Source organism: Chaetomium tenue, assembly GCF_020726465.1.
Source record: "Chaetomium tenue strain MPI-SDFR-AT-0079 chromosome Unknown F5144scaffold_1, whole genome shotgun sequence".
NCBI lineage: Eukaryota > Fungi > Ascomycota > Sordariomycetes > Sordariales > Chaetomiaceae > Chaetomium > Chaetomium tenue.
Window position 1 is genome coordinate 3,303,806 of NW_027117329.1, and position 13,358 is coordinate 3,317,163.

At 56.0% G+C, this 13,358-nt stretch overlaps 4 protein-coding genes across 4 annotated transcripts; 3 read left to right on the top strand and 1 right to left on the bottom strand.

Moving 5' to 3' along the window:
* Positions 1–38: 38 nt before the first annotated feature.
* Positions 39–1,847, bottom strand: F5144DRAFT_523457 (S-adenosyl-L-methionine-dependent methyltransferase). The gene is made up of 4 exons (XM_066786767.1): positions 1,217–1,847; positions 868–1,150; positions 520–784; positions 39–439 (listed from the first exon to the last, which is right to left on the bottom strand). The coding sequence occupies exons 1-4, from the start codon at positions 1,423–1,425 to the stop codon at positions 111–113; spliced, it is 1,086 nt and encodes a 361-aa protein (XP_066648618.1). The 5' UTR covers positions 1,426–1,847; the 3' UTR covers positions 39–110.
* Positions 1,848–2,671: 824 nt separating this feature from the next.
* On the top strand, positions 2,672–4,482 carry F5144DRAFT_41400 (uncharacterized protein). The gene is made up of 4 exons (XM_066784911.1): positions 2,672–3,064; positions 3,129–3,409; positions 3,481–3,892; positions 3,952–4,482. Exons 1-4 carry the CDS (start codon positions 2,773–2,775, stop codon positions 4,218–4,220), a joined length of 1,254 nt encoding a protein of 417 aa, XP_066648619.1. The 5' UTR covers positions 2,672–2,772; the 3' UTR covers positions 4,221–4,482.
* A 2,015-nt stretch (positions 4,483–6,497) lies between these two features.
* Positions 6,498–7,488, top strand: F5144DRAFT_597802 (uncharacterized protein; the record flags this gene model as incomplete). The annotated part of the gene is made up of 2 exons (XM_066790897.1): positions 6,498–7,303; positions 7,353–7,488. 2 exons carry the CDS (start codon positions 6,498–6,500, stop codon positions 7,486–7,488), a joined length of 942 nt encoding a protein of 313 aa, XP_066648620.1.
* A 601-nt stretch (positions 7,489–8,089) lies between these two features.
* Positions 8,090–11,162, top strand: F5144DRAFT_555906 (P-loop containing nucleoside triphosphate hydrolase protein). Its single transcript, XM_066787942.1, has 7 exons — positions 8,090–8,268; positions 8,500–8,654; positions 8,810–8,866; positions 8,918–9,038; positions 9,093–9,558; positions 10,089–10,609; positions 10,674–11,162. Exons 1-7 carry the CDS (start codon positions 8,197–8,199, stop codon positions 10,935–10,937), a joined length of 1,656 nt encoding a protein of 551 aa, XP_066648621.1. The 5' UTR covers positions 8,090–8,196; the 3' UTR covers positions 10,938–11,162.
* Positions 11,163–13,358: the final 2,196 nt, after the last annotated feature.

Sequence of the window (13,358 nt, forward strand, 5' to 3'; positions counted from 1 at the left end):
GCGGGTTGCGGTCTGGAGCGGCAGTGAGACAATCAAGGTGCGCCAAGAAAGCAACCCATGTTAAGCCCTAACCCTGAGTGTTACAGCCCATCAATACGGAACAAAATTCCCTACTTCTTTTCCCCTCCTGGCTTTCGACAAACAAAGACGTACATGGGCGTGAAAATGCCCATTTTCCCTCCGATAACCACACTCTTAGTGCAGTACCACATGGTGTCCATCAGGGTCGAGACCTCGGGGGGCGCCTTACCAACAAAGATCATGGCTCGGTAGACGAGATGGGCACACCCCCGGAAGGGCTCCCACATCTTGAACACCTTCCAAAAGTCGGGCCAGCCTGGCATCCTCCAGGCCCACAAGATATCGCCAGCAGGTCCATAGTACCAAGGTGCGGGTGAGCTACGAAACGCCATGTCTTCTTCGTTGAGTAGTTCAAAGCCTGGGTTCATCCCGTTTGTCAGCCACCTCCCTGGCCTGGGGGGCACGTACTTAGCGGCGGTTGAACCAGTAGGTACTTACCAGCCTTCTTCAGACCCTCCCGCATCTCAGGAACCCACGGCATCTTGGTGATTCCATTTCCAAACTCGACCCAGTTGCGCACCTTGCAGTGCTCGGGGTCCTTCTCATCGAACTTTTCCGTCATGGCAAAGTCATGGAACGTAAACGGCGCCCCCGGCTTCAGCACACGCTTAACCTCCCTGTAGACGGCTGCAGAATCAGGCGCATAGCACAGCGACTCAACCGAGTAAGCCGCATCAAAGGACTCGTCGGGGAAGGGCAATTTCTGCATGTCATGTCAGACCATTTGCATCACCCGTCACCATCACCATCACCACCCCCATCTCAGACAAACAGACGGGGGCGTACCAAAAAGTCCCCCTCAACGAGCGTCACAGCATGGCTCAGGCCAGCCTCCTTGGTCAGGGCGGTGCCGCGCTCGACGTGCCAGGCGTTGTTGGTGATGCCCACGATGCTGCACTGGACGGCCGCGGCGATGGTCCGGGCGGGCCCGCCGATGCCACACCCCAGGTCGAGCACCCGCATGCCCTCCGTCAGACGGGCCAGTCCGGCGAATGTCTTTTCGTAGGCCGTCATGCTCTCCCGGATGGAGAGGCCCGGTGTGATGGGCGTGTAGTGGAATTGTTGGCCCCTGGGTCGAGTTAGAGCTTTAAGTTATGGGTTCTGGGGAGTGGGTTCCGGGTTGAAGGGAACATACCAGCCCTGCTCATACAGTGGTGTGACCAGGTCATAGTAGTCTGATCCTACTTGGTAGTATTTTGTCTGTCTTTCACGGCGCTCTTCCTCGGTGGCCCAGCTGATAGCAGCGACGTCGACCTTTGAGACATTGGACGGATCCCGGGTCCAGTGCGCGAGGTACCGATGCAGCCGGTCTTCGGCATAGTTTTCGGGCATGTGAGAGGCCATGATGAGGTTATTAGCTCTCTGCGATAGGAGATTACTCGTACGAACACAACAAAATAATCACGACACTGCAATTGCAAGCTTTCTCACGAGAATGGAGGGGTCGGGGCAAGATAAAGCGCAGCCATGATCTATTAGACATCCTTTAGATATACGCTGCGAGTACTTTGTGACAACCAAGTCGCATCTCATTGGCTTCCAACGGCGGTAGCGTTGATATTGTGTGGTGCCGTGATGAATGGAATGCTTGTCACACCTTGATATTGTTCTCCAAGTTCGCTGGTGCAACCGGAAGCGTTCCCTTGCTTGGCCTGCAGATAGCCGGCAGATGCCAAGGTACGAAACCCTAACCCTCCCTACTCCTCGAGTCAAGCTTTCATCCCACAGCAAAACTTCGAATGTTTGGTTGGTTCTTTCAGTCCTGCGCTGACAACTCAACTCGGACCGACAAGTCTCGGAAATCTTTCCACACAGAATCGGGACGCATCGACTGCGATTCCTCTTTTGTTGCGGCTTTTGCCCCCATCTCGGGTTCCACAGCAGACGGATAGTGTATTTAAGCCGCAACGGTCAATGGGTCAATTGCTGGTGATTGCTCGTTGGCCCGCCGTTGTCGCCATGAAACAGCGACCTGTGCCGCCCGCGCATCTGGCCAAGGCCCGGTCTATCACATTGTCTGTCCCCTGGTTTTGAACGAGAAAAGCACTGCTGTTGGCAAACAAAATGCCACCGCTCCACTTACATACTGGTCGAAGATATGCGCTTGGATGAAACGGCCCATCATCCCATCACCAGTCGGCCTTGACTTCGGCCGTCGACGCAGCATCACCTGCGAGTGCGGAAGAGCAAGATCCTGGCAGAACCCGGAGCAATAACAGTCTTTCTTTTTCGGGCCGGTCGAGCGGCCACCGGTCGTATTGTAGTTATCGTCAATGCTGGTCATTTGTAGGCTGCTTAACCCGGCCAACGATGATGACTCCCTTGCTCTATGTTTACTGCCAAAGGCTGGCCAGCCAAATGCCCACCCGGACCCGGCCTCCCGACGTTTCCACCCAACAGACCGACCGGGCCGGTTCATGACCAGCCGGGACCTTGAAGCTCGGAGGCATATCCCGGAGCCTGTCAGCTATGTCCAGCCCAGGGTCCCCGACACGCAGATTCTGTTTTCCACTAGCTCACCAGCCGAACAGAACACACATCGGGACCTTCCCGTCTGCTCCTGTCTCCTTTGACGTGTTATTCCAAGCGACTCTCACAACAGAATCATCTCCTGCGCTGTGCCCACAATCCACATCTCCCCGTGAGCGAACAACTAACAAGCCAAGAACCTGCTTACTACCCGTGCTCGCCATGGCACCCTACATGTCAGTCGAGCACGCGCACCGCGCCTACGGCCCCGTCAACAAGGAAGCCCTCTCGGGCCGCCTGTCCAAGTCGGAGCGCGGCCTGCTGCGCGTCGGGCTGGTCAAGTCGGAGCAGTGGCGGCAGCTGCCCACCGAGGGACTGTACCAGGTCATCATCTCCGAGGTGCTCGACAACGGCTTGACCTACCCCCTAGAGCGCAGCGGTGGGAGGGCCTTTACGGTTACGTCGGTGCTGGATTTGGGGTTGCGGATGATGGAGGGGGAGAGGGGGAGGACTGGTACGTGGTTGTTTGGCTTTTTTTGGCTGGGACTGGGACCTCGTGCTGATCGTTTTGAGTGTAGCCCTTGAGAACCTGGCGCGGAAGGCAATTTGTGTTTGGCGGGAAAGGCCAGTTCCGGGCCCGGTTGTTGAGCCGTGGTATGTGGACGTGCCCGCTGCCGTGGAGGAGTTCCTCCGCTGCGTGCGGTACCGTTTCCCCATTGTCAAGCTCGACGACCGCAACGGTTTCTGCCACGAGGAAGAGAACAAGACCATGCCCTACTCGTGGGTCGACGAGTACTCGACGCTAGAGCGCTTCGACTTTGATCCCAAGGCTGCCGCCGTGCTGCACTTGAACTGGCAGGTAGGTTCCCACCCTTCCCCCTCGGCCACCAACACTCTCCTCCCCGATACTGACCCAACCCGCACCCGCAGCTCATGGAAAAACTCTACTGGACGCGCCTCAAAGCGGACATCGCGCGGCGACAACGGCGGCAGGACGAGCATCAGGCCGAAACCATCCGCTTCCACCGCCTGCAGTTCCACCTGGCAGCCATGGTGACGCACCACCTGTGCCACCTTTTCGTCAACTTTCTGCGCGCGTCCGAGGACCTCGCCTACGCCGTCACCGACGCCGACTTCATGCGCCTCGTGCGCCGCTACGACCCCGGCGCCGAGTTCGAGATCGAGTTCTTCGGCGGCAGGCCCAAGCTGTTCATCGACCAGCCCGGCGCACCGCGCGACGTGAGCTACCGGGGCGAGAGCTATGTCATCCAGAGGGGCAAGGGCGGGAGTCGCATGGCGGCGGTGGTGGCGCAGTATAAGATTGAGAGCTATCTGAAAGGGGGTGAGTTTTTGTTTTTGTGATTGTGGCAAGTGGGCGATGCTGACGACGACTCTGGCTAGACTTTTCCGTTCCTCTTCTGACTGAAGTCCAGTCAGAGGTGTTTCCCATGGAGCGGTACCAAGACATCCTGAGACGACACGGGAGCTTAAAGCATGAGACCTGCCAGTGGAGGGAGGGCCAGACGGGTACCAGGCGGGTGGCCGAGGTCGGTTCGCTCGACCAACAGGCGTTTAGTGCCCCCTGGGATATTCAGGGGATGGAGTATCAGATGATGAAGAAGGCTTGCTTCGACCCGTCTATTCGGGTTGTTGATCCTAAGGGGCTTTAGATTGGTGCTAGTATTGCGTGGTAGGTTTGTTTGATCGGATACCCATGGCGTTGAAATCTGCTTTTTATCTAGAGTATACTTATCATAGACGGCAATAACCATTTCGGAACCTTCTTTATCCTTGATCGCATTACTTCCGTCCTCCCCTGGCCGGGTTAGGTGTCACCACTTGTGGCGCTAGGATATATCGACGACCTCAACCTCGGTGGTACTTGGCTGATTAAGTTCTATATAGGCGGTACTCAAGCCTAGAACAAAGTATAGAATGAAAAGAAAAAGAAAAGAAAAAAAGAAGAAAATTAAGATAAGAAGAATATTAGTGATAATATAACTAGGAGAAGGTTGTTTACCTCGAAGTAACTAAGGTGATGATGAGATTCTTGACCGAGGTCGAGACAGAGGACGGCAGGAGGGTTAAGCTGAAAGATTACACCCCCCCAAGAGATCACGACTGTGACTCGTTATTCGGCTGCCAGACGATGACGAGAATGACAACCCAACACTAAGTGTGACGGCGAAGAGTATGTACCTGAAGATTGACTATTGTTTTCATACTAGGCTAGCGATGTTACTTGGTATAGAGAGGCAGAGAGCCAACAACCCCAAGGACAATACCACCACTCAGAAGAAGGATACGAAGCAGGAAGGTAGCAAGAAGCGGGTGAAACAAGCGAGAAGGTCGAAGCGACCCGATTTCCCGGATCCATAACCTGTTGCACTGGTACACTGCAAAGGGAAGCAAAAGTGGGAAACTGATGATGGACGATGGACCGCTGCAGGTGCTGGAATTTCCACCTGCAGGATGTGGGTGTGGCCGGCTTACTGCCGCGGGCCGTCTGAATGTGCGTTCAGCCCCAAACCTGTGACAAGTGAGGCGGCGGCGGGTGATTGGCTCTGTCACACCATCCGGAATCTGGTCGTGATCCCCGGACACGAAAGCTCGAGGATGACGGCGCAAGGCTGAGGACGGCTGCTTGACAACGGCCGCCCCAACATCACACCAACCCAGCTGTCATAATAGGCGTTCCTCGGTGCTGACTCCAAAACCCCGGCAGGGAGAAATCGATTGGATGTGGTCTTGCGATTCGGCCGGGAGCCTTGGGTCGGGCCGTAGCAGTGCCCCACGCCGGCAGTAGGTCTTGTTACAGATTTTGAACTCGTGCCAATTAATCCCAGACTCAGCTCTGAGGCTAGCTTTTAAAATCATGGCGTTCATGGCGGCGAAGCTCGTCTGGCTGGTCGGATCCACGGTGCTGGGTCAGGCCTCCCAATCACAACTCGGCATCTAGCCGCCAGCCGTTGGGGGCGGCCGACGGAGGACATCTTGATACAAGCCCAAGCACACCGCTCTCGTGTTGCCAGGAAAGACGGTCGAGCATAGAATTTACCCAGGTATGGCAGATTGAGGGACGTAGGCCGTCAAACGGCCAACAGGGTGGGTGGTCTGCACCGAGGATTGCGCGCTTGTCTGGCGGCGCCGCCCGCGCTTAGCACAGAATGTTCGATGCACGTATTGGGCCGACTTTTTGGCCAGGTGGGAAGAAATATGTAGGTAGGGGTGCGCCACAGGCTGACCCAAAGGCAGGCCTCGGGGGTGCCTTGCCACAGGAACCAGGGGCAAGGACGCCGTCCGCCGGCGAAAACTCCAGCTTCGATGTGGCAGTGGTATAAGAGGCCGCGGGTCTATCCGTAGAGCACAGCGTATATCAGCATGGAGGTCCAGGGCCAAAGACTATCTTCAGCATCTATAATCCCCACTTAACAAGATAACTATATTATCCTCATCCTCGGTCTCCTCGAGTCCTTCGTAACGGAGACAGCAACCCGCAGGGCAACCTCGACATCAGTCTCGATATCAACCTCGACATCAGTCTCGATAGCAACCTCGACATCAGTCTCGATATCAACACTAACGGTAAGTGAAACCCCGTGGTCTCAAGAACAAGCAGTAACGTGTGCCACCCCAGCCTACTCGTTATGGCAAACCAACCGCACAAAACGCCACTCCCCATCCTTATCCGATCATGTACGAACCGGGAATCCGAAAGCAGTATGGAGGTGAACGTCTCCGAACACTCGGCGGGAAGTGACCCAGCTCTTTCTTTGTCGCCGTCACGATTCTTGCCCTTTCGAGAAACGCCGTTCGACAACACGGGCTGCGAGACACCGCCGGCATCGCCACCTTCGGACCCCGGCCCTGAGGCTGGCAACAGGCTCATCGATGGGGTTGGAGGCCATTTCCCAGCAGCACTGCCATCCAGAGCATCGACACTCACAATGGAGAGTGATAGCGTAGCCAATATCCCGGCCACTCCGCGTGTCATGCCAACCCCAGATCCACTGGAGACCGATGACCTTTCTGCCGCTGAGTCGGAGCTGGACACTCCTCGAGCTGATGCATGCTCTTCCAAACCCCCTCTTTGGCTTGACCCAGTCGGAGAAAGCATCTTTGGGCATGTTTTCCCTTTGACCCCGGGCCTCACCCCGGTCTGCAAACGCCCCTCGAGCCCCCCGTTTGCTCCTCCTCCAGTTAAAAAGCCGAGGATGGACACCCCGCCCCTGGTTGAACTCCCACAGGACGAAACATACCAAACCGAACCCTTCCGGAAACGAGCCAGCACCGCAGCGTTCCGCACCGCGAGGAGTCTCAGCATGGACTTGGCTAGCACAATAGGCCTAGAAACGGCTCCAATGGAACCACGGGCCACTCAGCCACGCTACGCCATCGAGACGGAGCCCTTCGCAGAAGACGAGGTCGAGCAATACTTGGCGGAGCTTCTCGGAGCATACCGAGCATGCTACCCGGAGGTGAACGAAGGAGGGGTGCCGCGATCCGGCGATCCCGACCAGGCGCAGGACATCCGGCACACCCTCAGGACTCTCTTCGGCCACCACTTGGAGTTGGCTGACGACGACCGGTTCCTGCTGCAAGAGGAGGAGGAAGACGTGTTGGATGCCTTCATGACATTGATTCGTGACAAGCGGGTACTGTCAGGCCACCAGCGGGAGGCCTTTGCGAGCTTGTCCGAATGTCTTCAACATCTGGAGAACCTGACGGATTCGACATTCGTCAAACGGATACTGTAAGTAATGACGAGGCAATGCGGTCTGAATCGTAGCTAACGGGAGCAGCTTGTCCGTGAGAACTTCTCAGGGGTCGCTTCTCGCGGCGCACTTGCCCGCCCGCAAGTTCGGCGGTATCATCCGATGGAAGTTGGACGAGATCTATGGGATATTCTGCGAAATCGCACAGCTCGATATCGCCTAACCCAGGATTGCAGGGGCATTTCAGTGCGGGGCTGAGAAAGCGGAGGGGTGGGAATCGGGTTCTGAACAGGGTTGTACGTTGTAGTCGAAGGTTTCTATGTCAATATTTGGTTGGGAGTATATCGTGTTATTTTGAGCCTGTTCTGGGTTGTTTGAGTAAGGTACCGTTGAAACAGTTGGGCATGTGTCCATCATGTTAATGCTGCCGCGGGGCAACCGAAACGGGAGCTTTGCGACATTTCTCCGGGATTACCCGGGAAACCCAGCGCACAAACCAAAGCCAGGAAGAATAGTCTGGATTGGAGATGTGGAGCTAATCGCGGGGGAAACGACACCCCAAAAATCGGGATATTAAAGCAGGGCATTGATCGATCGGAATCCGATTAACGAGAAATGTAGAGAAAGGTGGTTGTTGTTGGCATGACCTTTCGAGCTTTTGCAACGGCGTTCGTTTTTTGGTTGTTGCCGAGTGGAGTTGCTCGGGAGGCTTTGGTCGAGCAGAATTCTCTCGGTTTGATGATTGGCTCTTGCTGAGCTCGGGACCCGCCCACCTCTCCAACCAAGGCCTGCCAGCCCTTCTTGACAATTTTCCTCACTCTGGCTCCCCCAAACTTCCATCAACCTCTCGTCTCCATCTCCCCTCAACGCAATTGCAACTTGATTGCAATTGTTCCCCCTCATCACCAGAGGCGACACATACCTGGAAAATATGTTCCGGAACGCCCTCCGACAGAGCACACGCGCCGTCGGCGCCCTCTCTGCCTCGAGCAGAGTGGCTGCAGTGAGTGCACCACACCTCCGCACGCCCGACCCCGACCTCAATTTCAACGACCCGATGCTCGGATCCAGTCTCAATCGGCCCTGCACGCGCCCAGGAAGCTCAATTGAGCTCTTTTTTCGGCCGCGCATGGGTTTTGGGCGAGCATCGGGAGCTGGATGAGAGTTGTTCGATTTTACTTTGCGCTTTTGGCGCGTTGCTCGCTTTTCGGCTAGGCTAACTAGTTCCCGGCAGCGAAATGCCGCACCCATCGTCTCGGCCCTCCAAACCCGCACATATGCCGAAGCGAAGGCCTCGCCGACCGAGGTCTCGTCGATTCTTGAGCAGAGAATCCGTGGTGTCCAGGAGGAGTCCGGCCTTGCCGAGACTGGCCGCGTCCTCTCTGTTGGGTACGTTTTTAACGCAAGGGAGTCTTGGCGGTGGACAACATATGAACCTGACGGCACGGATATCAATGCTCGGGCCGGGTTCTTGTCGCATGAAGTCATGGGGATGGATTGAGATTGCAAGGTGTGGATTTGCAATGCTGACTGGACCCTGATAGTGATGGTATCGCCCGTGTGCACGGCATGGCCAACGTCCAGGCCGAGGAGCTTGTCGAGTAGGTATCCGCCCTGCTATTTACTTTCCTACATGCAGCTAATCCCTGCAGGTTCGCCTCTGGCGTCAAGGGCATGTGCATGAACCTCGAGGCCGGCCAGGTCGGTGTCGTGCTTTTCGGTTCTGATCGTCTCGTCAAGGAGGGTGAGACCGTCAAGCGTACCGGCGAAATTGTGAGTTGACAGCACGAGCTATTGCTTATTGCCGTAACATACTGACCGCCCTAGGTCGATGTCCCCGTCGGCCCGGAGCTGCTCGGCCGTGTCGTCGATGCTCTCGGTAACCCCATCGACGGCAAGGGCCCCCTCAACACCAAGGAGAAGCGCCGTGCCCAGCTCAAGGCCCCCGGCATTCTCCCCCGCAAATCCGTCAACCAGCCCGTGCAGACCGGTCTCAAGTCTGTCGACGCCATGGTTCCCATTGGCCGTGGCCAGCGTGAGTTGATCATTGGTGATCGTCAGACCGGCAAGACTGCCGTCGGCCTGGACACCATCCTCAACCAGAAGCGGTGGAACAACACCAACGACGAGACCAAGAAGCTCTACTGTGTCTACGTCGCCGTCGGCCAGAAGCGCTCCACCGTCGCTCAGCTCGTCAAGACCCTCGAGGAGAACGACGCCATGAAGTACTCGATCATCGTCGCCGCCACTGCCTCCGAGGCCGCCCCCCTGCAGTACATTGCCCCCTTTACCGGTACGTTCTTCCCTTGATCTTTCATAGTGCTTACCCACCTTGCTCCTTCCTTGTCACCCCATGGGAAAAAAAGCCGGACTCCAAGCGCAGATACCGATGGAACCTTCGCCGAGAGGAATAAAAAAAAGCCATTCAGAAGCCCAAAGCCGACTTTTTCTTTGACTCGGTTTCTTTTTTCTTTCTTTTGCCCGGTTTTCTTTACCTCTTTCTTTTTTCTCGGCTTCTTTTACTTCTCTCTTTTTTCTCAATTTCTTTTTCTTCCTTTTCTCTTTCATTTCATTTCTTTTACTTCTTTTTCTCTTTCCTCGATTTTTTGTTCCTCTTTTGAGTCCGGCTTTTTTGGGCGGACACACCAGGAATGAGAAAAGTGGGGCGAGTGCACGGTCCTCCTGCGCAGGGGTGCACGGTCCTTTTCGTCGCGACTCTGGACATCTCCGTCAGTGTCGCCGACAATCGGATACCTCGACGTCACGACACATCCACGACACCATCCCCAAGGTCTTGATCATGTCGCTGACCACAAACACTAGGCGCTTCCATCGGCGAATGGTTTAGAGACAATGGAAAGCACTCCCTGGTCATCTACGACGATCTGTCGAAGCAGGCCGTTGCTTACCGTCAAATGTCTCTGCTGCTGCGTCGTCCCCCCGGACGTGAGGCGTACCCGGGTGACGTCTTCTACCTGCACTCTCGTCTGCTCGAGCGCGCCGCCAAGATGAGCGACAAGCACGGTGGTGGCTCCATGACTGCCCTGCCCATCATTGAGACCCAGGGTGGTGACGTGTCTGCCTACATTCCCACCAACGTCATTTCCATCACTGATGGCCAGATCTTCTTGGAGGCTGAGCTCTTCTACAAGGGTATCCGCCCGGCCATCAACGTCGGTCTGTCCGTCTCTCGTGTCGGTTCCGCCGCCCAGCTCAAGGCCATGAAGCAAGTCGCCGGTTCCCTGAAGCTCTTCTTGGCCCAGTACCGTGAGGTCGCTGCTTTCGCCCAGTTCGGCTCCGATCTTGATGCTGCCACCAAGCAGACCCTCGCCCGTGGTGAGCGGGTAAGTTTTACCGCCCCTGACTCTTGATACCGCTACATGATGGTGCTAACGCTATCGCCTGCAGTTGACCGAGCTCCTCAAGCAGAAGCAGTACTCTCCGTACGCCGTCAACGAGATGGTTCCCATCATCTTTGCCGGTGTCAACGGTTACCTCGACTCCGTCCCCGTCGACAAGATCCTCCAGTGGGAGGCTGACTTCCTTGCCCACCTCAAGACCAACGAGGCCGACGTCCTGGCCACGATTGACAAGGAGGGTGCCATCAGCAAGGAGCTCGAGGCCCGGTTGAAGGAGATCGTCCCGGCCTTCATCAAGAGCTTCCTGGGTTAATCTAGACGTAATACCAAGCGTTCCCAGGATGGTCTACGGGGGGGTTGGTGAAGGATGAGGGGGGATGTCTATACCGCAACGTCCGTGTGTTTCTACAGCAGGGGTTACGTCTTTCGTGCGCTGGATCGAGTAGAGGGGCGCGTGAAAAGAGAAGATTCACTCGTCAAAACCCATTGTAAAATAGAGAGCAGACTCAATCAAGCACTCGATTCCTTTTGTCCTGAACTGTGGTCCAATTCCTAAGCAGTTGTCTAAAAACTATCATACCGGGTATGTATTGATGGGACGGCGACGAGCGGGCCGGGCTCGTCCACCGCCGCTGCAAGTTAACTGGTGTTCTTCAATCTCTGAATTCCTTCTCTTCAATACTATCACTTCAGCTCCGGCCACCAACATCATATTTACATCACCTATCTGGCGGTTTCGTACTAGATGGTACGTCCCGCCCTGAGGGCTACCATCGTTCGGGAGGAGTGTACACGTTCAAGCTAACGGCATAGCGTGGTTAGTGCGAAGATGTGTTTTGCCAAAGGTGCACCGAGTCAATACGAAAGATAGTGGGTGCCGGATATACAACAAGTTGTATTTCAACATCCGGAAGTCGTTTCCGTCGCCCCCCCCCCCAGCCACTGCGACCGAAAGATTTGGCTTCTGGACTCACTCCAGTGGACTGGGCCTTCGGCGATAAAACCACACTGCAAAAAAGACAACATCAATGGGTCCAGCTAAACACTAATATTCAGCGACCTCTCGTAAACCCGGCCCTGCCGGCACCGCAAACACAACCCCAAACCAAACACCCACCCTCGACGCCCCAACTCCCACAGAACAACAACGTCGCCGGCGCGAGTTAACAACCGGCAGTACGGCAGTCGGTCCTTTGGACAGATCGTCGAGGCCTTCTCTTACAGCCCTGTCGAAAGCAGCAAGACGACCCAGGCAAACATCGGTGACAATGCGACGGAAAGAGCCTGTAAGGCGTGGAAGGTTGCGAACCCCGAGGCAACCGAGGTAATGATGAGGTTCTTAGCCGAGGGGACTGGAGGTTCTTCTTGCCCTATATAATGGCGTGCCTACCGCGGCGGAGAATCCTCATAAACTCGTTGTCTTCTAGATCATTATGTCACCGGTGATACAAATACCCGACGGCCGTTGATGTTAAGATGCTTTCCCTCGTCGAGACTTGATATATGGAATAATGGCTGGAAGCACGTCATCTGTGATATCAGAACCGGATGGGCCTCTCTGGGAGCCGAATCACGAGTCGTAGTCGTGATTTCTTTGGTGGCGGGGGGAATCATTCAGTTTGACCCTCCTGCCATCCTCTGTCTCGGCCTCGCTCAAGAATCTTATCATCACCTAGTTGCTTCGAGGTAAATAACCTTCTAGATTTCCCAAGCTATTCCAGCCGCATTAACTGGTATTCGCCACATCCTTAATTCTCTTCTTTAATTACCGTAGGTAAAAACCACGCTGAACGTCCTTGAATTTCGGCCCCAAAATTCCCAAAGCTTGCGTTGATCGAAAGCTCTCGCAAAGCCCTATCTAGCCACACCACGTGCACCGACGCGCAATCCGCAGCGCGGCCGCAGTGGGCGTGGAAAGAAGGGCGATCCGGGACACGCAGTCGCCCTGGAAATCTCTATCGCCCACGCACGGACCCACGAGCTACCCGACCCACCCACAGTTACCCAGACGACCACGCCCCCCTGAACCCCTGAGTGGAGGCGGGATGGCCGGCCCTACTGCCCCAGTCCAAAGGGGAAGAAGTGGGCTAGAGCAGTCCCGACACTTGCCCCCCACCCCGCCCCTCTCACCCCCACCCTCCGACATAGAGGTTATCAAGAAGATGGTTGACGAGCTGGTGGGACTAGCAGACCCCGAGAAGAAAGGGACAGCCAGAGGCATGGGACAGGACCTGCTAGCAGCCGTCCGGAAGGTGCACAACGCGTCTCAGTCACAGACTGGAAACATCTCGCTTGCCAACCTCCGCAAGGTGGTGGCCGAGGAAATGAAGGCAGCCGTCAACGGAACCGGAGCCCAGGACAGAGGATCCTGGGCCGCAGTGGCCGCTCATGGAGCTGCCCCCTCTCAGCCGCAGCCTAACACGCCGACAAAGATAGTGCCGACCCGCATAAACAAGGAGATTCTAGTCAGAGGCAGAGGAATGCCAGCCGATCTCGCCAAACGCACCCCGCAAGAAACCATCCAGGCCATCAACCGGGTGTCTATCAAGAAGGGAGCAGTTGCGGCCCGAAGGCTCCCCAGCGGCGATACAATCGTCACATTCCAGAACACAGGCGCGAGAGATTGGCACTCGATGAACACCAACTGGATCAAGGAGGCTTTCGGAGAGCAGGCCGAGGAGAGCAAGAGAACCTTTGCAGTCCTGCTAAAGGGCGTGTGGAAGAAGGACCTCCA